This window comes from Lepus europaeus, chromosome 17 (assembly GCF_033115175.1).
Source record: "Lepus europaeus isolate LE1 chromosome 17, mLepTim1.pri, whole genome shotgun sequence".
NCBI lineage: Eukaryota > Metazoa > Chordata > Mammalia > Lagomorpha > Leporidae > Lepus > Lepus europaeus.
In genome coordinates, this window is record NC_084843.1 from 3,872,100 (window position 1) to 3,896,537 (window position 24,438).

The window sequence follows — 24,438 nt, forward strand, 5'->3', positions numbered from 1 at the left end:
TCCCTGCTGGATCGGCTGGCAGTGCCGTCTCCCGGCAGGTGCCCTGCCCGAAGCCACGTGGCCTCCAGTGCCAATTCCTCTTTTGCTTTGCAGAGCGTGTGAGGCCGCCTCCTACAGGCAGGATCCCTGCTCGCAGGGCCGTCCCTGTCCTCAGGCCCCAGCGCCTGGGTCCTGGTGCTGCAGTTTTTCCTCCTGGCAGGTGTTTCGGGGGGGGGGGGGCACGTGTACACCTCCCATGGACTCCCCCGTGCCTCGCACGCCTCTCTGGGCTGGGCATACACCCGGGGTCTTTCTCATCTATGGTTTGAGGCCCAGCCCATGCCGAGCCCCACGGCCTAGGAGCTGAGCTCAACCCCGCTGCTCCCTCCCCTGAGGGCCACGGTGACTCCAGTGTCGCGTGCGTCCCAACGGGGAGGACGCTGGGGGCCCAGGGAGCGCAGCTCGGGCGCTGCAGCCCCAGGAGGGCAGGGGAGGCCATGGGGCCCCCCACCTGCAGCCCACCCACCTCTTTCCTCTCTTTGAGGTTGGTCAACATGACGATGGTGGCCGACTTCTGCTCCCAGATCATTCTCCAGAAGTCGTCAACCGTCTCCTGTTTGGGACCTAAGGGGACAGGACAAGGGAGGTGGCTGTGGGGCCCCACCCGGCACCCCAGCCGGGGCCCCGATGGGCGGTGTGCTCGCTCACTCCCGACTCGGAGCCCGGGAGGGGCCTGCAGGTCTGCACACCCCCCGCTCCAGGCGGGACAGCTCTGGGCAGCTAGCAAAGGGGCCCCGCCCGGGTGATGATACATGGGACACACAGGTGGGGGTGGGGGCTAGAGCTGTCATCAGAGCTGGGGCCACCCCAGGCACTTGTGAAGTCTCGGGACAGCTGTCCGCTCCAGAGTGGACATGTGTATGGAGAGAGGCAGGCTGCAGGCTGCCCACCCACCCTCCGTGTCTAAATCCCTCTGACGGAATCTCGACCTCTCACACGGAGCTCTCCAGTAGGATGTGACCTGACCACCCTGGGGAGTGACCTGAACAGAAGACGTCAAGTCTCACTAGAGGAAAATCCTCTGCTTTCCCTCCACATTTCCTGCCCAAATACAGACACAGTGCCTGGAGCTGCTGCAGCCACTTTGTGACCCCGAGGCTAAGGACAATTTGCTAATGAGGGTGGGCAGGAAGATGAGGAAGCCCCTCCCCCTGTCCCCGCTGCCCCCTGGGTATCTGCTTACAAGCTGCCTTCCTGTGGATGTGTAGGTACCAGACAAGTCGACAGAGATTAAATCTGCAATGTATCCCTGCTTCTGTGTACTTACATATTACATTATACGTTAATTTATACATTAGATGTAGTTCTGGATCTACACATTTCTGTTTCCACCAACCCTCCGGTCAGATGGAGCCCCAGGCTGCACTGAGAGTGCACAGCACTGGGGCGGTGGGGGGGAGGCCAAGGCTGGGAAAACCACCCCCCACCCCCACCCCACAAACTTGGGAACGTGTAGAGTGTGTGTGAAGCACACGCGTGTGCCTGCACACATTCATGGTGACACACACATGGAAGGTGAGTGTGAAGAACACGCACGTGTGGCACACAGACACAGTGACCCACACACGGAAGGTGAGTGTGAAGCACACGCGTGTCTGCACACTGCCACGGTGACACGCACACGGAAGCCGAGTGTTAGAGTAGCGCCCCCCCCCCCCCCCAGGTAGCCGGCAAGCACTCTGGAGCCGGCACTCAGGGCGGGGGCTCCCGGGCGCTTACCTTGAGCCGCTATGAATTTGTTCTTCTCTTTGTAACCCTGGAAGATAAAGGCAGACGGACAACTTGTCAGGACGGCCCTGGCGGGGAGACCACGTGTGCCCCCCCACGAGGGTGTGGAAACAGGACGAGCAAGCAGCAAAGGGGAGGCCGGTGACCCCGGAGAGCCCGGGCACTGCCTCCCCGGCCCCGGTCCCTGTCTACAAACATCTCCCCGCACGCGCAGACACGGACACTCGTGTGTTTAACCCAGCCAATGTGCACTGAGACTTTTACAACACACCAAGTGGCCTTTCAAGGTCAATTAAACGGACTCTAAGGAACTATTCTGAGTAGAGACAGAGAAGCACAGGCGGAGGGACAGGGACAGAGCTTCCATCTGCTGGCGCGGTCCCTGGAGACCCACAAGGGCTGGATCTGGGCCGTGGCCGAAGCTGGGAGCCAGGACCTCAGTCCCAGCCTCCACGCGCACGGGCCACCTGCATGGCCTCCCTGGGTGCGCCCTGGCAGGAAGCCGGGGATCGAACTCGGTCTTCAGCTCCTCCAGTGCCAGGCTAAACGCCCGTCCCTGACAGGTCCTGCGTCTCCAGCCCCCACGGTTCCGCCCCAGCTCACCCGCCGACCCTTCCTGCTCTATTTCGTCGGTGATGCAGGGGACACTTCTCTGTGGAACAGCCAGCCCCGTGCAGAGGCAGCCCGAGACCACGAAACCCCACAGCGGGGAGAGCGCGCCAGGGTCCCGACTCCCACGGGCCCCGCAGGAAGGCCCCGGCCACTCACGTCAATGTAGGAGGCGTTGATGTAGTCGGAACAGGGCAGGCCATCCAGCTGGCTCAGTGTCACCCTGGACTGGTCACCTGCAGGAGCCAGACAAGCCCGGGGCGTTAGGACGGCTGGCCAGCTGCGGCCAGGTCCTCCCTGGTGCGCCAGGGCCGAGGAGGGGGCCTGACCCCAGCACTGGGGGATCCTGGCCATGGAGCGACAGCAAAGGCACCCGTGTCCAGGGCAGGGGCCCCTTGGCGGTGAGCCTGCATTTGAACCCACGCTGGGCCCCCATAAGGTACACTCAGGAGTCCTCGGGACAGAGCGGGGTCCTCTCTCCCAGGCTCAGGACTCAGGACCCCCACCCCACCCTCCACAGTCCCGCCGAGCTGAGGGGCTCACACAGCCCTGAACCAGGCCATGGGGGCCTGCCCGGCAGCCCCAGCCTGTGGCACACACAGCGTTCCAGAGCGGGAGCCCACCTTGGGTGCTGTGGCGTGTGCTGTGTCGTACGCATGTGTTGTCTACTGCATGTATGTCTGTGTGCGCTGTATGTGCATATTTACTGGTGCGTGTGTGTGTGTCTGTGTTATGTGGTCCATGGTGGTGTGGTGTCTGTGGTGCAGTGTGCGCATAACTGTGCACGTGTGTGTGTGTGAGCGTTGTGTTCTGTGCCTGCTGTGTGGTATGTGTTGTGCGCATGCTGTGTGGTATGTGCTGTGTCATGTGTCCTGTGTGCCCTCTGTGTGTACACATGTGTGTGTTGTGCGCATGCTGTGTGGCATGTGCTGTGTCATGTGTCCTGTGTTCAGTGTTGTGTGTCCTGTGTGTCTGTGTACACAGGCATGTGTGTGGTGTGTGCTGCGTGTGTGACATGTGTTCAGTGTCATGTGTCTGTGTGTGTGCACCCTAAGTGTCCTGTGTCTGTACATGTGTGTGTCTGTGTGTATGCCTGTGTGTGTTGTGCCCATGCTGTGTGGTATGTGTTCAGTGTCGTGTGTCCTGTGTGTGTATGTATGTGTGGTATGCGCTCAGTGTCCTGTATGTCTGTGTGTACACACACGTGTGTGCCGTGTGGTATGTGCTCAGGGTCATGTGTCCTGTGGGTGCCCTGTGTGCGTCTGTATGTACACTGTGTGTGTTGTGCATACGCTGTGTGGTACGTGTTCAATGCTGTGTCCTGTGTGCCTATGTGTACACGTGTCTGTGCTGTGTGGTACGTGCTTGGTGTCATATGTCATGTGTGTGTGTCCTGTGTGGTATGTGTTCAGTATTGTGTGTCCTGTGTGCTGTGTGGTATGTGCCCAGTGTCGTGTGTCATGTGTGTGTGTACGTGTGTGTGCTGTGTGGTATGTGCTCAGTGTCATATGTCATGTGTGTGTCCTGTGTGGTACGTGCTCAGTGTCGTGTGTCATGTGTGTGTGTACGTGTCTGTGCTGTGTGGTACGTGCTCGGTGTCATATGTCATGTGTGTGTGTCCTGTGTGGTATGTGCTCAGTTTCGTGTGTCATGTGTGTGTGTCCTGTGTGTGTGCTGTGTGGTACGTGCTCAGTGTCATATGTCATGTGTGTGTGTCCTGTGTGGTATGTGCTCAGTATTGTGTGTCCTGTGTGTGTGCTGTGTGGTACGTGCTCAGTGTCGCGTGTCCTGTGTGCTGTGTGGCAGGTGCTCAGTGTTGTGTGTCATGTGTGTGTGTCCTGTGTCTGTGCTGTGTGGTATGTGCTCGGTGTCATATGTCACGTGTGTGTGTCATGTGTGGTATGTGCTCAGTGTCGTGTGTCCTGTGTGCTGTGTGGTATGTGCTCAGTGTTGTGTGTCATGTGTGTGTGTCCTGTGTCTGTGCTGTGTGGTACGTGCTCGGTGTCATATGTCATGTGTGTGTGTCCTGTGTGGTATGTGCTCAGTGTTGTGTGTCCTGTGTGTGTACGTGTGTGTGCTGTGTGGTACGTGCTCAGTGTCATATGTCATGTGTGTGTGCCCTGTGTGGTATGTGTTCAGTATTGTGTGTCCTGTGTCTGTGCTGTGTGGTATGTGCTCAGTGTCGTGTGTCATGTGTGTGTGCTGTGTGGTACGTGCTCGGTGTCATATGTCATGTGTGTGTGTCCTGTGTGGTATGTGCTCAGTGTCGTGTGTCATGTGTGTGTGTCCTGTGTGGCAGGTGCTCAGTGTCGTGTGTTCTGTGTGTCTGTGTAGCCGCGTGTGTGTGCCGTGTGCTGTGCATGCTGCGTGCAGGTGTCCTTCGGGGCTGCACTGGGCCCAGTGGGCCCCATCACTTCGCCCTCTGCTTGGTGATGTGCGGGGAGCAGAGCCCCCTGGAGAGTGGCGCCGCTCTGCCCACGCTTTCCCGTGAGCTTGCACCTGTGTGTGCACGCGTGGCCCTTCCAGGGAACGCCTGGGCCCAGGCCGGTCTGGGCTCAGGCCACGCTTTCTGAGGGTGCTGATGACCGGAGCAGGCCGGCGGGGTGGCCACCTGGTGCCTGTGTATGGCAGCTGTGAGGGGCGCTTTTGTGTCCTCGTCCCCTCCCCACCTCACGGTCCCCTCAGGACAGCAAGCAGCCGGGGAGGCAGAGCCCGGGCTGTGTGCCCCCTGCCTCAGCCTCCCCCGCCAGGCGCTGGGAGGCCGCGCACTGGTGGCTGAGCCCCGTGTCCACGCTGCTGCTGGAGGGGCCCACGCAGGTGTCGGGGCAGCCGTGGCCGGCGACTGGACACACAGCACACAGGACACACAGCACACGGGACACGGCACACGGGACACACGGCACACGGGACACACAGCACACGGGACACACGGCACACGGGACATGGCACACGGGACACACGGCACACGGGACACACGGCACACGGGGCACACGGCACTGTCGGCACCAACCCTCAGGCCTCGCGCAGCCCCTCAGCCACAAGACCCCTGCCCGGGGGGCTGACGGCTCCGTGGCAGAAATAGCTCCTGCACGTGTGACGCGCGCGGAGAACTGGGGACGATTGATGCTTTGAGGACAGCCATGGAAGAGCGGGCGGCAAAAATAGCCCTGGGTTAGATTTAGAAGCTCACGGCTCCTGATAGCTTCCTGTGTTTTGATTGTAAAAATTCACACTTCACTTTCAAAACATCATTTCCTAAAATTATCAGCTGCTGGCGTTTGTCCTGAAAAGACGACTCGCTTGCTTGCTCTCAGCGAAGGCGCCTTCCCAAGGGCCAAAGTCCGGCCCGGAGGCCGCAAGCGCCCGGCCTGCCCTGGCCCCAGCGCTGACTGCACGCCAGGCCCGAGGGGCCTTCGTGAATCTGATCAAGTCCATGTGGGCTGCTGACCCCGAGTGAAGGCAGGGCTCTCCCCCAGCGGTGTGCGGAGCGGCCCTGGGGGCCCCCGCCTGCTGGCCCCATGGTCCAGGCCATCTGCCCCGCCACATCTCCGCCCAGCTGCTCACTGGAATTGGACACAGCTCTCCTGCTGTCCCGGGCCACCCCGCTGGGCCTCAGCCGGACGCCATATCCACCGTTCCAGGAATCAGTGTCCCCCTATGTGGCACACACCACACCCCGGCGCAGGGTGGCGCTGCTGAGGAGGGAGGGGCCGGGACTCCCCCTAGAGGGGCCACCTTACTCCACAGCCTGGGCGGGAGACTGCTCAGCCGGGGGTGGGGGGAGCTCTGGGGGAAGGGGTTCCCCAGGGGAGGCGGATGCTGCAGCCTGGGCTGCGAGCAGGTGAATCCTGAGCCAGGCCCCTCTGAACCCCACAGCCTCAGGGTGGCTTCAGTGGCTAAGAAAGAAACGCAGCAGGAAGCCCGGGGACAGGTGTGGCACGGAGCAATCTCTCAGCTGAGCTGCCGAGGTGCTCCGTGCCGGTGAAACTGATGCTCATTTCCCAAATCCCCGATTCGTGTCCTGGCGCCAATCATTCCAGAGGGCTCTGCCCACTCCTGCCGTGGGCTTCCGCCCCTTGGAGCTGTGTGCGCGGCCCCCTCAGTCTCTGCCTTCCCCCAGCAGATCCTCTGGCTGCGGCCTTCCTGACGAGCCCAGAATTCAAGACTGGGCTGAGACCCCCACAGTTCAGCCATGTGACCCCCCACCCCTACCCCGTGGCCTGCTGACCCACCCCTCAGTCCTCCAGCGGCTGCCCCGACACACACATTCAACGTGGCTTTGCAGAAACGGGCAAACCCTGTGAACGTCAAGTGGGGAAGAACTGTTTCTAGCAAATTCTGGAGCCCCAGAGACCACAGAGCAGAGGGACTCAATTCTGCCGCACACTTGTAGTTGGGTGAGACACGCTGAAGCCGCTAAGAGCCAGCACCCTCAGTCCCCAGCACGTGGCCTGGGAGAGGCGCTTCTGGGCGTCAGGACATTCAACCCTGAGCAGAGTGGAGCCCTGGGGCTCCGTTAGGTGTATGGGCCCACGGGGGGAGGGCTCCACGCGGTCACAGTGTTCCTGGGCCAGCTCTGCCCCTGGCTGCTGGGAACCTGCAGGGCTTGTCCTGGCACTGAGACAGACGGTGACCACCACCCCCACGCGGGCCCACCCAGACAGGTCACGGGATGCCCCGATGCACATCTGCCTGTCCCCAGTCCTGTCACCCACCCCGTGCCTCCGCCCCCGTGATTTAAGCCCTCCCCTTGCCTAACCCCCGTAGGTTTATGATTCTGTCGTCTCTGCCCTTGGTCCTGGGCTTCACAAGAAACTGGGGATTTCCTGCTGTGGCCAAGAGTGGAGTCAGGGAGGAGCATAGCCCTTGGCCACCAGCGGGCCTAGCCTGAGCGCTGCCCTCTGGGTCCCGTGGCCCTGCCGCAGCCCTCACCCTTGTGGCCCAGGCTTATCAGCCAGCGACAGGAGCCTGCGCCCTGCGCCCTGCGCCCTGCGCCCTGTGCAGGGAGACAGGCACTGGGGAAGAAGTCTCTGGAGCCTGGGGAGGCCATGTTTGCTGGACAGACCTGGTCACCAGGCGGACAGCAAGGCAACACGAAGTTTAGTCCAAACACCACTGATCACGCAAAAAAAAAAAAAAAAAAAAAAAAAAAAACCAGAAAAATCTTACTGGGAAGGATGTTGGGATATCTGTTTTTGTCTCTGTTTTCTTCTTTATTTGCCAGTTCAAACGTTCCCTGCACGTGTCCAGATGGCAGCGACTGGAAAACAAGGCAGAGTTAGCACCAAACCGCTAAAACCCAGGGCCGAGCTCAGGCGGCCCCTGCCCAGCCCAGGGACCCAGCCTGCACCTGCCCATCGTCTGTCCTGACCACAGCTCCTGCACCAGGCTTCGGGCGGAGAACAAGTGACACACAGATAAGTGAGGCCCACGGCAAGGGTCCCCTGGGCTAGGGACAGCTAGGGACCCGAAGCTTCGGGAAGGCAGCACTGGCTCCCGCCTCTCCACCCACAGAACACATCGTCTGTGGGACAGATGAACCGGCCAGGGCGGAGCTCTGACCCCTGGGGACATAGGAGCAGAGGCGGCATGCGGGGGAGTTGAGAACAGGAAGCTGTGACTTTGGGGTGGGGGCGGAGAGTGAGCTGTGATCCCGGGATGCTGGGGGCCAGGAAGGGGAGTGACTGAGACACAGTTCTGTTCTTGCTCAGGACCCCGAGCGTGGCCCAGCGGCATTGGCTGGATTGGGAGCTGGTGAGGGGAGGACTCTGAACTGGCACCCGTGTCACCAGGACCCCAGGGAGTCCATGTCACCAGCATGAAGCCCCGCCCTCACGGACCCCCTAGCTCAGAGGAGGAGGTTGAGGTGTGAAACGAACACTTTGCTAAGAGGCTAGAACCAATGAGCCACCCAGGTGGGTGCAGCTGCAGTGCCCTGTGTTCTAGAACTTTCTACCACCAGAGCTGCCCACCTCTGATTCTTGCCAGGCCCCAGCACTGGCACCTGCTCCATGCTCACGGGGGCTCCTCTCAGTGCACAGTGAGGATCGTTGGAACCCCACAGCACCCCATTTAACATTTCCACTGGCCAGACCCAGGGTCCCCTGGGACTCAAGAAGTGGCAACATTTACTGTGCCAGGGACAGTGGCTGGGCCAGGCCGCCTGCCCTCAGTCTTCACAGCGCTTCTGTTGCGTGGTGACAGTGGACCAGGACTAATTTCTGCACAATTTTTCTGTATAGTTAACACTGCTCCAAAAACAAAGCCTATGGGGCCAGCATTGTGGTGTAGCACATAAAGTCACCGCCTGCAGTGCCCGCATCTCTTACGGGTGCTGGTTCGAGTCCTGGCTGCTCCACTTCTGATCCAGCTCTCTGCTATGGCCTGGGAGAGCAGTAGACAATGGCCCAAGTCCTTGGCCCCTGCACCCACATGGAAGACCCGGAAGAAGCTCCTGGCTTCAGATCAGCCCAGCCCTGACTATTGTGGCCATCTGGGGAGTGAACCAGCGGATCAAGGCCCCTCTCTCTCTCTCTCTCTCTCTCTCTCTCTCTCTCTGCCTCTGCCTCTTTGTAACTCTGCCTTTCAAATAAATACATTTTTTTAAAAAAAGCAGCCTATTGACAACAATCGTTGTGAGAAACTGAGCAATTTCCTTCCTCCCAGGCGGGTGAGGGGCTCGGTGTGGTGGGTGGAGGCGTGGCCACGGGGGCTTGAATGGCAAGGAGGGACCAGGCTCTGACATCCCCCCAGCTGTGTAGCAGGAGGTCCCTGCTGTCCCAGCAGGCACTGGGGCCAGTTCTGCTTTGTATAGCACTGGGTTGGTCCCAGGAGCGGGCTAGCAATACCTTGCTGGGACAGGGGTGGGAAGAGCCTGTCTGGAGATGGGCTCCCCCTCCCCCTCCCTCCCTGGGGCCCATGATCCATCCTTGCTGGGGTCTCTCCAGGGCCTGTGAAGGGACTCAGTAGTGGGCGTGTAGACCTTGCCCTGAGAGGGACTGGTGTGCTGCCTGCTGCCTTCTCTCATTTATGCGTCACTAGAGCCCCACAGGGGTGCAGGGTGCCCCCATTTCATGGATGAGGAGACCGGGGCAGACCTTTCCCAAGCCCTCCAGGCTGGCTCCAGCATCCACCCCCCGTACCGACCCCCAAACCAAGCACGTGTTATCCTCATCAGAGTACCAGCATTGCCTGTCCCGACCCGGCCGGATGGAGTACTTTGAGGCTCCTCTCTGCCGCTCCTGCGGCTTCTCGGAGAGGAACTCCGGCCAGCAGGCAGGGAAAGAGTGGGGCGGGGTGGGGGCAGGAGGAGAGCCAAACTCAGACTGCTGCTCAGGGCATCCGAGAGCCCGCTGGTCACGGCAGCGCCAAGCAGCGTGTGCAGGGTCTCAGCAGCTGGCTCTGAGTCCAGTGCACCTCCCTACCCCAGATCTCGGCTCCGTCCGGGACCCAGCAGCGGGAGTCTGGGATTGGCTGAGGCTGTGCAGGGCAGGGAGAGCGTGGGCTTTGGCTCAGGGCACCCAAACCCTCAGGAAGTGGGAGGAACAATCTCCTCACGTTGTATGATCTTTTTACAGACTTATTTATTTATTTGAAAGTCTTAGTTACAGAGAAAGAGACACAGTAGCAAGAGGGAAGGAGGGAGGGAGGGGGAGAGAGAGAGAGAGAGAGAGAGAGAGAGAGAGAGAGAGAAAGAGAGAGTCTTCCATCTATTGCTTAACTCCCCAAATGGCCTCAATGGCTGGAGCTGGGCCAATCTGAAGCCAGGAGCCAGGAGCTTCTTCCAGGTCTCCACGTGGATGCAGGGGCCCAGGCACTTGGCTTGTTTGTCCTCCACTGCCTTCCCAGGCGCATTAGCAGGGTGACAGATTGAAAGTGGAGTATCTGGGACTCAAACTGGCACCCGTATCAGTGGCAGCTACGCCACGGTGCTGGCCCCATCATGTTGTATATTTAAAAAAAAATTCCAAATTAATGCCTCAAATCCATGATGCCCCAAATGCTCAACTTCTGAATAATGAAAAAATCGGTAACTGGCGCCAGGAACAGGAAAAGTCCAGCGGACGCTGTCCTCATTGAACACTGTGCTGTTTGTGCTCTGAGAAGGCTGGTTTTGCCTTCGGCATTTTTAATCATCGCGTTAAAGGACAGGACAGGCACTTAGCCTAGCAGAGAAGCCACCCGTCAGGGCTGCTGGGGTCTGATTCCTGGCTCAGGCTGCTGTCTCCAGCTTCCCACTAGTGCTCTCTGAGGCAGTGGTGCTGGCTAAGTGACTGGGCTCCTGCCACCCACGAGGGAGACCGGGATGGAGCTTCTGACTCCGTCCATGCCCCTACTCCTAGGCTGCTGTGGGCATTTGGAGAGTGAACCGGCAGATGGGATCTCTCTCTCTCCCTCCAACTCTCTCTCAAATTGAAAAACAAATTGAGGATATGGCTTATCCTGAGCACTAAGCTTTCTTAAATACTGAGCCAGGGGCAGGTGCCTACCCCCCCCCCCGTCCCCTGCTCCCCGCCCCACCCCCCAGAGGCTGCCCTCACTTTTGAGACAGTGGGGGGCTCGCTGCCAGGAGCCCCACCGCCAGCCTCCCTCCACCCAGAGAGACAAGCGTGAGGGGAAGTGGGGAGGAGGGGGCAGAGCCTCTGGCTGCAGACTTGGGCAGTTATTCTGGAAATGCAGAATTAACTTTTCTTGTCAAGCTGAGAGATTGCAAGACAAAAGTGCTAGGAGCTGTCTTTCAATCTGACCTAATTCCTCAAAAAAATAATTATAGAGGACACATTTGGAAACAATAAAAAGGAAGCAAGACAAAGGCAGACGAAACTTGTGCTAAAAAACAAGCAAAGTAAGTTTAACCACATCCCCACCTTCCCGGGCGCTGCAGCTGCCCACCAGTGACACGTCACTTCTCAGCTGTGCGTGCTCGACACTTGGCCGCTTTGGGAGCCCACCCTTGAGCGGGGGTCATCAAGACGGCCCCACCCCCATTCTCTGCGAGACTGAAGCCGGCTCAGAGCCAGGGCTGGGCTGGTGGGCACAGCCGCGAGCATCAGCTCGTGCTGGACACTGCCCGCTGTGGGGCTCAGCACGCAGCACACAGCCGGGCACAAAAGCTGACGATGCCTCCGACAAAACCCAGAGCATGACAGGATGAGCATGGGAGATAGAACCCGAGAAAACACTTCCTGGTGTCTTCTGTCTGTCTGTGTCTCCACCAGGCCACACATTCAGCTGGTTCAAAGTTCATGAGACAATGAATTAAGAATTAACGGGGCGGGCGCTGTGGCACAGGGGGAGGTACTAAGTAAGAGTAAAGAGAATCAACTTGCTAGCATGGGAAGGCCCCGGCTGGCCAGATCCAGGGCTGAGTCCCTCCATGGCCAGCAGAGACAGGGCCCACGCTTGCACACACACGTATGGCTGCCCGAGGCGCAGCTGCCGTCCCCTCAAGGTGGTCCCCACGAGGGACCTGCGTGAGGGATACCACTTGAGGCTCCACGGCTCTCAGCATGAAACCGTCACCCTGTGCCGGGCTCCCGGCTTCCTGAGCTCACAGCGTTTCTGCCCCCGCTGACCAGCACACAGTGCTCAGGGTACCTCAGCCGGCAGGAACCTTCCGGACGGCAAACACACCATCTTGTCTCAAACGAGGGCACCGCACCGGAAGCCAGTCCCATGGGCACCGCACCGGAAGCCAGCCCCACGGGAGCCACTGCTGGGGACAGGTCACCCTGGACGCCAGGGGCCGGAGTCGCGGGGCCACTTGCACTGGACAGTACCACTGGACCTCCCCGCCGCCCCTGTACCCCAGACTCACGTTGAACTCCTCGCGGAAGCGCTTGCCGTCGTCGGCCGAGCGCAGGCGCACCTCCTCCTCCAGCTGCTCCACGGGGATGGGAAAGTACTTCTTGGGCCCCGAGGGAGACCGGCTCAGCAGCATCACCCTCTGCTGCTCTGTGGGTCAAAGGAAAGGGGCCTTCAGCCACAGCCTGGGCCACAGCTCATCGCTAGACGGGCTGACAGCATTCCTGCAATGTTCCTCCCGGGGCTACGTGGGGCGGGAGCAGCTGGATCGGAGACCATCCTCCTCTCCCCCCAGGGGGGGACCGGGGTGTCCTCTGTCCTCTGCTCAGAGCCTCACCCCCACCCCATCAGAGACACCAAGTCCCTTCCTGGCTCCCTCACCCACCAGCCTCCCCTCCAGCTCGGCTCCCGGCAGGGAAGACGGCCCAGCGCACGTCCTGGGGTTGGAACCAGAGCACGCCAGTCACAGGCTTCTGGGTAGAAGTGCAGATGAGACTGGACATGCAGGGTGAGGTCTCCCTCAGCCTTCCCCCCTTCCACGGCTCTTCATACCCCCAGCCCAGAAACCACGGGGAGCGGTGCAAAAGGAGAAGCCAAGCCCAGACAGTCGGAGCGAGAGGCAGGAAGACGCCCCGGGCCTGTGCCGCTCTTTCTGGGACGTGAGCGCTGTTGACAGAGCCACACTCGCCGAGGGCCTGTCCCCACCTGCAGAGGCAGCTGGAGCCCAGCAGAGAGCTGCCGGAGACAGATGGGCCGGCGGCTGTGGGGCCCTGCTCCCTGCCGGCCGCACCCTCTTCCCGCCCTTGGCCGGGAGAGGGGGCTCTGGGGGCCGCAGGTCCCGCAGCACTGCCAAGCTGCCGGCCTGCAGCTCGGCGGCCTGGTGGCTTCCAAACCCTCATCTGCTGTCTGACAGCACGGATGCACCCCAGGCCCCAGTGAGGTAGGAAGCCAGCCACAGGAAGCTATAGCCACAGGCGTGAACCACTACTTTTTGTCTCTGCCTTCCTGCCTCTCTCGGCCACCTCAGCACGGGGACAGGAAAACAGTGCAGCGTTGAAGGCGGCATTTACAACTGAGAAACTGAACCTGGAGTTAGAGACGGCACGCCGCCCTCCCCGATGGCACGAGACGCTCTGGGGGGCAGCCCCCCTCCCAGCTGGAGCCTGCCACGGGGCTGTTTCAGCTGAACCCGTGCTACCGTGAGGCCCATAGTCTCATCTTTGAAGTTCAAGGGCCTTTTGGAAAAATATTCTGAGTCAAAACCTTGCAGAAACGACAGGATGTGCGCAAAAGCCGCACGCGAACGTCTCCAACGTGGGCTTCCCCCCAGGGGGAGCTCATCCTTGAAGAGGAGCTCTGAGATCCTTCAGAAATCGTTCGCTGAGAAGCGTCATGACCGCAGGAGAATCCAGGCAGCGCCCCATGACAAGCGGCGGAGCGGGAAGAATTTGAGGTGCCCCTCAAAGATCAAAGCAAGCAAGCAACCGAAAGGCGCATTCCCCAGGGAGCCCGGCCCAAGGCGGGGCCCGCTGACCTTGCTCTTCCAAGAGCCCGTTGGGCATCTTCTTGTCACCGCTGCTGACCACGGCTTTCCTCTGCTTCTTGAACCTTTGAGAGGCACAAGACTCATTAGGGGTCCACACGCCAGGCCTGCCAGGAGCCCCCCGCCGAGGGATACCCACCAGGTGAGCCGGGAGAAGCTCTTCCTACTGCTCATGGCTGAGCCCAGCGCAGGCCTGGCCGACTGCGGCTCTCAGCCACGCAGCCCACGCCCCACGCCCCGAGGAAGCGCATTTCCTCATCCGAGCCCCAGGACACTCCTACCTAAAGAAGTAGGCGGCGGGCAGCAGGAGGAGGAGGCCCAGCAGCAGGGGCAGCAGCAGCCAGGTGAGCAGCGGCTGGGAGGCGCCGGTGTCCGGGGGGCCTGCAGCGGGGAGAGGCCCCGTCAGGGCACAGCCTGTCCTCCTGGGTGCCAGAACCTCACCACAGGCCTGGCCCCTGGCGTCCACCAAGGCCCACGAGGTGACCAACAGGCAGCTCTGCTGTGGCCGTGGACATCGACCACAAAACTGGGGCCGGGGAATGGGTGACATGGCTTTGTCCAGGTCCCCCAGTGCCTGCCCTGTCCTGCCCTGGCTCAGCTCTCAGGCCTGTCCGCTGGGGCAGGATGTCGATCACCAAGCAAGCAGCCTGGCCCTGGGACTGGGTGGGGGCCATGCAGGCCCGGTGCTGGGACTTGGCCGGTGCCCCACCACAGCCCGTGCCAGGGCCACGTGAGGAGCTGGGCCCCAGGCGCCACCTTTGCTCTCGGCCATCTTCACACTTGCCAGGTGCTCTCCTCAGCCAGCGGCAGGTGCACACCTCTGGACCCAGTGCAGCAGTCTTGTGACCGCCCAGCGCCTGCTGCTGCCCCAAACCCCAATTCCAGGGGCCCCTGGTGGCTTCATGGCCACCACCTCCTATGCCACCTCTTCTTACACTGCCTGGCTCTTCCTGCTCCTCCCCAGTGGGCCAAGAACCCCCTCAGAACATCCCCTTTCCCCAAGGACTACCTCGAACGCCCCCTCCTCCAGGAAGCCCACTTGGCTCCTCTCCTGTGGATCCAGAAGGGCTCTGGACACCTTGGAGTGCAGACCCCACACTGCCAGAGTGAGCAGGCTCACTGGGGACTGCCTCGCCCCCCGCCCCCAGCCTGCCCCATTTCTGTGGAAGCCCCTTGAAGACACTAGCTGAGCTCCACCACGAAGCACCGAGCACCATCCCGGAACATAGGGGGCTCGGCGTACATCCTCTGGAGGGCAACCAGGACCCTCTGGAGTGAGTGGGCCCCTGGGAGGGCTCTGCAGCCCACAGCCACCCCCGTCTGCCCCAGCACCTGCCATGGCACAGCACCCCGGGGGTGTGACGCGGCCTCAGGCCTCCACACCTGCTCCAGAGAGCATCCCCGACCCCTGCTCTTGGAGCCGACCCTAGCCCAGGCTACCCGGGGCCCAGCTCAAGGACGGCGGCGGCTGCGCACACGCCCGAGTCAGCCCCGTCAGCCCCAGCTGCAGGCTACTGCCCTCCTCCCTCGGGCCAGCACCCACTCTCCTTTCGCCTTGTGGGGCGTCGCCGGGTGAAACTGCCCACTCTGAATGGATCGGCTGGACGGGAGGACATGGGGAGGCCCTGGCTACTGCAGCCCACCTCGGGGGCCGGGTCAGCCTCCGGGGTCTGCTGCAGGTGGATCGGCTGGACGGGAGGATGTGGGGAGGCCCCGGCTACTGCAGCCCACCTCGGGGGCCTGGTCAGCCTCCGGGATCTGCTGCAGGTGGATCGGCTGGACGGAGGACGTGGGGAGGCCCCGGCTACTGCAGCCCACCTCGGGGGCCAGGTCAGCCTCCGGGATCTGCTGCGGGTGGACTGGCTGGACGGGAGGGCGTGGGGAGGCCCCGGCTACTGCGGCCCACCTCGGGGGCCGGGTCAGGTGCTGGAGGGTCCACGGGCCCAGCCTCCACGTGCCCTCCTGACGTGCAGGCTGCAGTGTCAGACAAAGAGAGCCTACAGATGCCACGCCCCAAAGACCCCGTCCCAAACCAGGCATGGGGGGGGGGGGGGTCTGGGAACTGGGTTCTGCACACCCTGTCGGGCCCAGCACAGTGGGGTCTCAGGAAAGGGGAGCCCGGAGCACCTGGGCGTCTCAATTTCCGAAAAGGTGAAGTCCATGGTTTTATGTAACAGCTTCCAATTTTTTAAGAATCTGCAAGTCATTCGATTTGAATACATTTCTTGAAAAACAGTGCGGCCCAGAAACAAACAAACAAACACAAGAACAAAAACCTCGACATCTCTGCAGGCTGAGCTGTGTGCCCTGGACGCTGCTGTGCTCTGGACGGAATTCCAGGGTCACCGTCTAATTTCAGTTTCCAGGGAGACAGCACAGTGGGGTGGGATGGGGGGGGAAGGGAGCCTGGCCTGGTGGCGAGCACCCAAGGCAGTCAATGGGAACAGCCTCCCCTCGGCAGATATGCAAAGCCCCATGTGGGAGAGCCCACGCAAGCGTTAGCGGTCTGCACACTGCAACTCGTGGACGCACACGTGTGCTTGCACGTACAGACCAGTCCTGAGAACCCCGAGACCTCACTCCACTCATCCCCACAGCTCTCCTCCTGGGTAGCATCTGCTGTGGCTGAGGCCCAGCCAGGGGGGCAGGCAGCAGGCTTGGGGGGAGCGCTGGGGGTGGCCTGGCCTCAGGATCTAAGGAGTAAGGGCCGTGGGTGACACACTTGTCTCTGGGTCTCTGGGGAAGGAAGGGTCGGCGTCCAGGCGGGGTAGGGGGCAGGGAGGCAGAGCAGGGTAGAGGGGACCCTTGTAAGCCGCTGTGCCCTGGGGCAGCCCCTGCTGGCGGAGCTCAGGGCCAGCAGTCGGCTGTCCTTGTCCTTGTCACCTCCCGCCCTCGGCGGGTACATCTGCTGGCTCTACCGCACCCCAGCCACACAGAGGCCCAGGGCAAGACGTTCCGACGGAGAAAACTGAGCAGTGAAAGCGCACGAGCCCCCTCGTTCTCGCCTCCCGGGTTACACAGCTAGAATTTCGGAGTGTGTTTCCCCCGGGATTTTCTTCCATAAATTCCCATTCATAAACGCACAGGTCTCCTCTCCTCCAGGATTCCGTGGATCCTAGGTTCCCTCACTGAAGACGCACAAGGATATATGGATTCCAGCTGTGACGAGCTCCCGATCCTGAGATGTTTCCCGGCACGGTGCTCCCGACCGGGACAAACACAGAGCAGCCCTGCACGGCCTGCAGCCTGCCTCTCCCACGCAGCGCCTGGCAGGTCTTCCCCATTCTGTCTGAGCGGCTGCTTGGAATTCCAGTTTTTGGACAGATCAAGTCTGGAAGGATTCGGGTTGTTTCAACACGTTTGCTGTTGCCTCTCATTCTGCAGCTTGTGCCCTGCTCTGTGGCTCTCACAGGGCTCTGACGGAAGCTCCCGGAGCAGCCCCGGTGCCACACACACACTGCGCCAGCGCTGGCACATCGCCTCAGCGCTCCTGGGAGCCACTTTCCCCTGGATATCAGCTCGCTTTTATTTGTTTACTTTAAAATTTCTTCACAGAGAGAGAGAGAGAGAGAATCTCCCATCTGCTGGTTCCCATCCAAATGCTTGCAAAGGCTGAGCAGGCGCCAGGCTGAAGCCAGGACCTGGGACCTCAATCCAGGTCTCCCAGGGGGTGGCAGGGACCCAGCCCCCTGGCCACTGTCTCCTGCCTCCAGGCTCTGCAATAGGGGGCAGCTGCAATCAGGACAGCAGGTGGGACTCGAACCCAGGCACCCGAACAGGGGATGCTGGTGTCTCAGCATCTTAAGCACTATGTCAAAGAACCTGGTCCAGGAATCCTTTTTAATTTCACCAGTCTGGTAAGTAAAATGACATCTTTTCATAAGTGAAATTAATCAGATATTTGCGGTTTGCCTGGTGATATCCTGTACCTGTTTTCCCACTGCAATCTTCCACGTATTAACTTCTAGGTGCTCCTGTGATGGGGGCGAACACCGTGCTACGCAACTGGCAAAGTTGCCTGTGATCCGTAAGTGGGGCAATGAGTCTGTCCGCTGAGTGCACGGCGTGATTGCCGGTTACTCTGGCACACGGCGGCCATGTGTCATCCTTGCAAACGACTCTCCACCGGCCAGAGGTGCCGTCTACACCTCGGCACGCAGGCCTTCTCCACGGGTGCTTGTGCAGGCCCTGGAGGAGGCTGCACCCGGGGGGGGGGAGACTCGCTTTGCCTCTGTTCTGGTGCTGAGGTCACAGGAGCCTTTTGTCTTCCTGAAAGACCGGCTCTGTCCTCGGCCACGATGCCAGCCAGTGCTCAGGGCCCCGCGTGCCCACAGCGCCCCCTGCAGGAGTCTGTGCTGCGCTCCAGCAGGCCTGCCCCATCTCCCGCCACAGACGCTGCTGAGCCTCTGTGGCTCCTGGCTGTGCCCGGTGACTGGGCGCCTGCACGGCACCACTGCCATCTCCCACCACAAGTCCTGAGGTCCTGGGGGCTCTGGAAGGCAGTCAAGGCCGCCCAGGCAGCAGTGGCAGAGACGGAACCTGAACCTGACCGCGTCTCTAGTCTGTTTCTTCCTCTCCTTTGTGCGCAGTGTTTACGTTCTAGTGGTAAGAGTCACAGGCCATCAGATGCACCCGTGTTAAGCATTTACTTCAACGGTTTTTAGTAAATTCACATAGTTGTGCAATCCTCACCATCATCCACTTTTAGAACATTGCCATCAGGGGCCGGCGTTGTGGCACAGTGGGTGAAGCCGCCGCCTGTGACGCCAGCACCCAAAAGGCGCCGGTTTGAGTCCCCGCTGCTCCACTTCTGATCCAGCTCCCTGCTAACATGCCTGGGAAGGCAGAGGAAGATGGCCCAAGTGCTTGGGTCTCTGTACCCACGTGGGAGACCTGGAAAAAGCTCCTGACTTCTGGCTTTAGCCTGGCCCAACCCTGGCTGTTGTGGCCATTTGGGGAGGAAGCCAGAGGACGGAAGATTCTCTCTCTGTCTCTCTGTCTGTCTCTTTCCTCTTTCTATGTAACTCTTTCAAATAAATAATATTAAAAGGAAAAAGTAACACTGCCATCCCCCAGTGAGACTGCCTGTCTTTGTTTACCACCCGCTGCTCCCCAGCCCAGGCAACTCTGATCTGCTTCCTGCCTCCACACCTCTGCCCACTCAGCAACTTCCTGTCCCTGGCACCAGATCACACTGGGTGCTCTGTGTCCGCCTGCTTTCACTGGGCACGGACCTGGGTGCCTCCACATCACAGGGGCCATGTGTGTCACGGGGGCCTCATGTGTCACAGGGGCCATGTGTGTCACGGGGGCCACGTGTGTCAGAGGCCAGTGGTGTCTTCTTCATTCTCTTTTGTAACTTTTCAAAGAAGGGGAGAAACGGAATAAGCCCCATGTATCTGCCCCTCCTCGCTCTCGTGGGGGTGGGGCTGTCGCCCCGCCCACTTCCTGTCCCCATGTGCTCTCTCCTGAGTTACCTCCAGGCATCACGTGTCCCTGAATACCCCAATGGGCAGCCTTCCAAAGAGTTCATGCAAAATGTGTATTATGAAAAAGAAAGCAGATTTCAATTTTTTTTCTTTAAAATACATTTACCTTTTAACTGCACTTTTCCAGAGTTTTTTTTTTCTGGATTTGAGAGGAAGAGAGAGGCAGCGAGAGGGAGAGAGAGAATGTCCGTGTGCTGGTCACTCTCTCACGTGCCTGCCACAGCCTGGGAGGAAGGCTGAAAGGCCAGGAACTGCACACGGCGGCAGGAGCCCAGGCACCTGAGCCAGGGTCGGCCTTAACCGGAAGCTATGTGCGACGCAGGTGCATCTTAACCACCAACTCCACCAAGTGCTGGCCCCTTTCCAGAACGTTCCGAAGCTTCAAATGGAACCGTGTGCCACTATCTCACCTAAAATGAGTCGCTTATCCCTCCTCCCTCTGTCCCCCCAGCGGGGCGCAGCTAAGAGGAAGCACTGCTGCAGAGGGACCAGCCTGCCCTTCCTACAACCCTGCGGCCGCACCCCCTGGCCAAGCACAGAGGAGCCCTGGGGCAGGCTGGGGCGGGCATGGCCAGCACAGGAGGGCCCTGGGGCGGGCTGGGGCGGGCATGGCCAGCACAGGGGAGCCTGGGGTGGGCTGGGGCGGGCATGGCCAGCACAGGGTAGCCTGGGGCGGGCTGGGGCGGGCATGGCCAGCACAGGGTAGCCTGGGGTGGGCTGGGGTGGACATGGCCAGCACAGCGGAGCCCTGGGGCGGGCTGGGGCAGGCTGGGGCGGGCATGGCCAGCACAGGGGAGCCTGGGGTGGGCTGGGGCGGGCATGGCCAGCACAGGGGAGCCCTGGGGCAGGCTGGGGCAGGCATGGCCAGCACTGGGGAGCCCTGGGGTGGACTAGGGCGGGCATGGCCAGCACAGGGGAGCCCTGGGGCGGGCTAGGGCGGGCATGGCCAGCACAGGGGAGCCAGGTGGTGCATCCCTACCTGAGGTCGCCGCAGTCCAGTTGCCGTCTGCCGGGGTGCTCTCGTTGCCCTGGAGAGCCCTGGTGAGCGGCAGGCTAAAACCCACCAGCAGCAGGGGGCAGAAGGGCTCCATGGCGGACCTGCGGAGAAGCAGGGACAGGCTCAGCAGGGGCGGGAGTGGCAGCAGAGCTCACCGGCCGTGAAGGCTCACGCTGAGCCGGGCACTCTGCCTGCGGCTTTCAGGGTCGGCTCAGTTACGTGTGGTCGTTGTCTCTACTTAGATTCATGCCCAGGAGAGAGCCCCGGCTCGGGGCGCAGCCTTGCCGGGCGGCAGTGAGGGCGAGTGGGCCCTCGAGCCCAGGGTGCTCCTGGCTGTCCCAGGCCCCTCTGGCAGGAACCACTTCCGCTGACCCAGCTGGGCAGACTGGAGCCCCTCACATCCACGTGCCCCGCCCCCAGACCCAGCTCCTGGGTCAAGCTGGCCCTTCCAAGCCAGCACAGCCAGCGCCTTCCCATCCATTTCTCAGTGCCCTGCGCACTGTGTCAGGAGTCGTGTCCCTCGAGGCCCAGCTCAGAGCCCCCCAGGTCTTCCAGGAGATGTCCTGGCGGGCTGCAGGCCCCTCCTCCACCGCATCACCCCCAGCAGCTGCCACTGCCCTTGCACCTGCTCCTGCTGCTATCGAACTGGGGGGAAGCACAGGCTAGCCCCCTCCACGAGGAGACGGGGGGCTTGTCCTGACCAGCCTGCTGGCTGCTTGGGAACACTGAGTACTCACTGGGTGGTGAGTGGACCCCCGGGAGCAAAGTGACCCAACATGGACAAAGCCTCCTCCATGCAGGGCCCAGGCCGGCAGTGACATCAGAGCCCCATCTGGTGCTCCACTGTACCAAACACCTTAGGTGTCACCTTAGGTGACAGTTCAACAGCAGATGGCGGGGCGGGGGTAGTGGGCAGTGGTTCCTGCCAGTGAGGGCTGGTGCTAACAAGGCAGGTGTGCAGTCGGCGTGTGAAGAACCTTCTTATGTTTCCTTTCCACTGAGCCCAGTCTGTGGTCAGCTGTGGGCGCCCGCTCCCCACCGTCAGCACCTTCCTGCACAACCTGGGGCGCCAGTGGACCCCACTTCAGAACGGAGGCCAGGAAACACTGCTTCCTTGGGCTGCTGGCTGGCGGCGCGGGAATGCATGTGATGAGAGAGGATGTGAACACGCGTGGAAGTCCTGATGCTCTTAGGGGAGACCACTGGGCACCTCATTAGCCTGGGCCACCCAGGCGGTGACACCAGGACTTCCGCTTCTCTCCTGTCTCTCATCTGTAAGTGGGCGGTGCACACACGCCATCACTCTACTCTGAGATCCCAAGTGGGCATCCCTAACGTGTTGGGCTCTTACCTGCGTATCAGCCCTACAGTAACAGCCCAAGGGCTGGAAACCAGGGATAAAGACTTGGCCAAAGCCAGGCAGAAAGAGATGGAGGAGCCGTGATTTGAACCCTGGACCACTGGAGACAACAGCCCTCACCCCCGCCCCGGCCCCCTGGGCCTTCCACAACACGCAGCTCTGCTCACACTGTCACGTGCTGCTGTTTTTAAAGATCTGCACTGCACCTGCCACTGTGCTTTCCATCGCGGAGTACCTTGGTGGTGGGATTGTGAGTGCAGCCCCAGAGGTGCCGGATTCCTCGTGGGAGCATTTTCTCACCTCACGCATGCACTGATCACCCTCCTCTCCAAGTGCTCCAACATCTACCAGAAGGCAACACCCGGAGAAGGGGCTGTACTCGGGTCTGCAAGCGGCTACGCAGCGGCGGGTGATTTTCCTCAGACGACCAGCAGAGGGCGGAAAACCTAGCAAACTACTAACCCACTGGCCCATGGGAACTTCCCTCTTTGTCCCACTTATATTCCAAGGCCAGGAGCCACTAACGTGCTCGCACAGGCTACCTGGAGAGCACGGACACAAACCTTATGCAAATAATACTTGAAACAACAAAACATCCCTGCTGCAGGTCCAGGATTTGTGCTTGGTGTTTCCCTGGGTGCCGACCAGAAGCTAATCGTGTGTTGTACACCTGATCTCGAGAACTGAGATATTCAAAACAGCGGGTTACTAACAAAGGGGACTTTATTGCTTATTTTTTAAAAACCTATTTGAGATGGAGTGATGGAGAGACAGAGAGAGAGCACGCACCTATCTGCTGTTTCACTCTCCAAATACCCACGATGGCCCGCACAGAGCCGAGCCGAGGCTGGGAGCCAGGAACTCAAGCCAGGTCCCCCTGTGGGTGGCAGGGACCCAGATATCTGAGCCCTCACCGCTGCCTCCCGGGGTGTCCATCAGCAGGAAAGCTGCAGCCAGAGCAGGGAATTGAACCCAGGCACTGTGATGCGGGCAGCAGGCGTCTTAACAGCGGCCTCTGTTCTCACTCCCCTCAAAAGCAAACGAGTTATCACTCTGGTGAGAAATCCACCTTTCTCGGCCGAGGGGAGCAGAGGAGGGAAGTGCGGGGCTGGATGGAGAAGCCCCCCACGTGTGGTGTGGAAGGGCTCATTTCCATCAACGACCCCTTACTAGAAGCACCTTGGGGCACTACGGAGCCGCCCACCCTGTGCCGTCTCCAGCTGTAGGACACAGACCCGTCTGGGGAGCGATGGGTCCAATGTGGAGCAGACGTGAGAAACTCACCGCGGACCAGCTCTGAAAGGGAGCCCCAAGCTGGTTGTCAGCTCTGGACACAGCCTGGCCTTCGTCCCCCTGGGGGAGAAAGGAGCAGGCCAGGAAGACAGAAGCGGAGGCCTGGGGCCTGGAGGGACCCCGCCCCACCCTCTTCCTCCCCTAGCGAGACCCCCTCCCCCTCCCTGCCCTGGACACAAAGGCTCACGACGGAGGCTGTCCCTCCAGGGAGCCTGCTGCCTGGTGCTGGGTGCGGTGACCTGGGTGCTGGGCCTCTCAGCCAGCCTGGAAAGCCCTGGAGGGCAGGGGCTGCCGCTCGTCACCCAGCTCCTCACTTCCTCCCCCTGGCCACCATGATGACAGGGCTCCCAGGGCTTCTGGGGTCAAGGAGCCACCCCTAGGCCAGTGCCTCTGAGCAGGAGCCACCCGCTGACCCCTCCTGCCCTGAGGGACCCCACCGTGGTCTGCCCAGCTGGCTCTGGGCGTCTGGCAAGAACAGGACCGGAGCACACTGCCCCCTGCAGTTCCAAAAGGGAAGTGTCCTCTCTCTGCTGCCCAACCCCGCCCTCGTGGCCACACAGGTGCTCCTTCCACTCTCAACGATGGACCAGACCGGGCTCCTTCCCAGGGAACCAGGAGGCAACAGTCAGGGAGTCATGATCAGGATTTAAAGTCGCTGAAGGTGGAGCCCAGGAGCAGGTGCCATGTAGCTTCTATCAAACCAGGAAATTCACCACCGCACTCCAAGTGGGTGAACGAGGAGCGCAAACGATAGAAATTCCATGCTTCTGTAAAATACCCACCTGCTGACAACTTCCTGTATTAAACTGGGAACCTCTTAAGTAGTTCTAATACTTTATCAAAAACAAAAGTAACATACCTATGTTCATTAAGCAATGCTTAAAAAATCCTCTTGGGAGCAGGTGTTCGGCCCAGTGGTAAAGCCGCAGCCTGGGCCGTCCACATCCCTGGTAGAGGGCCTGGCTGGAGCCCTGGCTCTGCTTCCAGTCCAGCTCCCTGCTAACGCACACCCTGGGAGGCAGCGGTGATGGCTCAAGTACTGGGGTCCCGGCCAGCGATGGCGAGACCCAGATTGGTCTCACCGAGCTCCAGCCTTCCGGCGTTGTTTGCCTGGCTCAGCCCTGGCTGTTGCTGGCGTTTTCGAGTGAACCAGCAGATGTAGGAGCTCTCTTCTCTCTCTCTCAAATAAAATAAAGTTAAAAGTCAACATTATTTAAAAGAATTTTGTACTGATTATCTGAAAATAAAACCAGACCATGAACAGGATACTTATTCTCAGAACATATTCGTATGTGCAAGTTCTTAGCCTTGTCTGTTCTCAGCGCGTTTCACTTTTGATATATTTTTCCAGTGTTTTCAGGTTTTCGTTTTTTTTCATAAAAACACCTGCAATTTTTTCCAGATTAGCATTCTGTGTGCTTTCGTCTGCTTTACTTCTTCCTTGCTTTTGTAGGCATACGTTTTAATATATTCCTGTACAACTCTGTTTTCAATTATTGTGTTTCTATAAAAGTTTCGGAAGCTGGGAGGTTTCTTTGCTTTTTTTTTTTAAAGACATTTATTTATTTGAAAGGCA

General features: G+C 60.2%; 1 protein-coding gene across 3 annotated transcripts in view; it reads right to left on the minus strand.

Annotated features, from left to right (window-relative positions):
- Window positions 1–24,438, minus strand: part of PTPRE (protein tyrosine phosphatase receptor type E) — a 157,540-nt gene that overhangs the window by 21,324 nt on the left and 111,778 nt on the right. For 2 of the 3 annotated variants that reach the window (XM_062214506.1, XM_062214505.1), the window contains exons 3-10: window positions 20,192–20,310; window positions 14,005–14,104; window positions 13,715–13,788; window positions 12,194–12,330; window positions 7,546–7,636; window positions 2,536–2,612; window positions 1,759–1,795; window positions 506–603 (exon numbers count right to left, since the gene is read on the minus strand). In XM_062214506.1, coding sequence (XP_062070490.1) covers window positions 506–603; window positions 1,759–1,795; window positions 2,536–2,612; window positions 7,546–7,636; window positions 12,194–12,330; window positions 13,715–13,788; window positions 14,005–14,104; window positions 20,192–20,303 — 726 coding nt within the window. In that variant the 5' untranslated portion in view covers window positions 20,304–20,310. Of the gene's footprint in view, window positions 1–505; window positions 604–1,758; window positions 1,796–2,535; window positions 2,613–7,545; window positions 7,637–12,193; window positions 12,331–13,714; window positions 13,789–14,004; window positions 14,105–20,191; window positions 20,311–24,438 lie in introns of those variants that run through there. The other variant, XM_062214507.1, reaches the window with a different exon arrangement.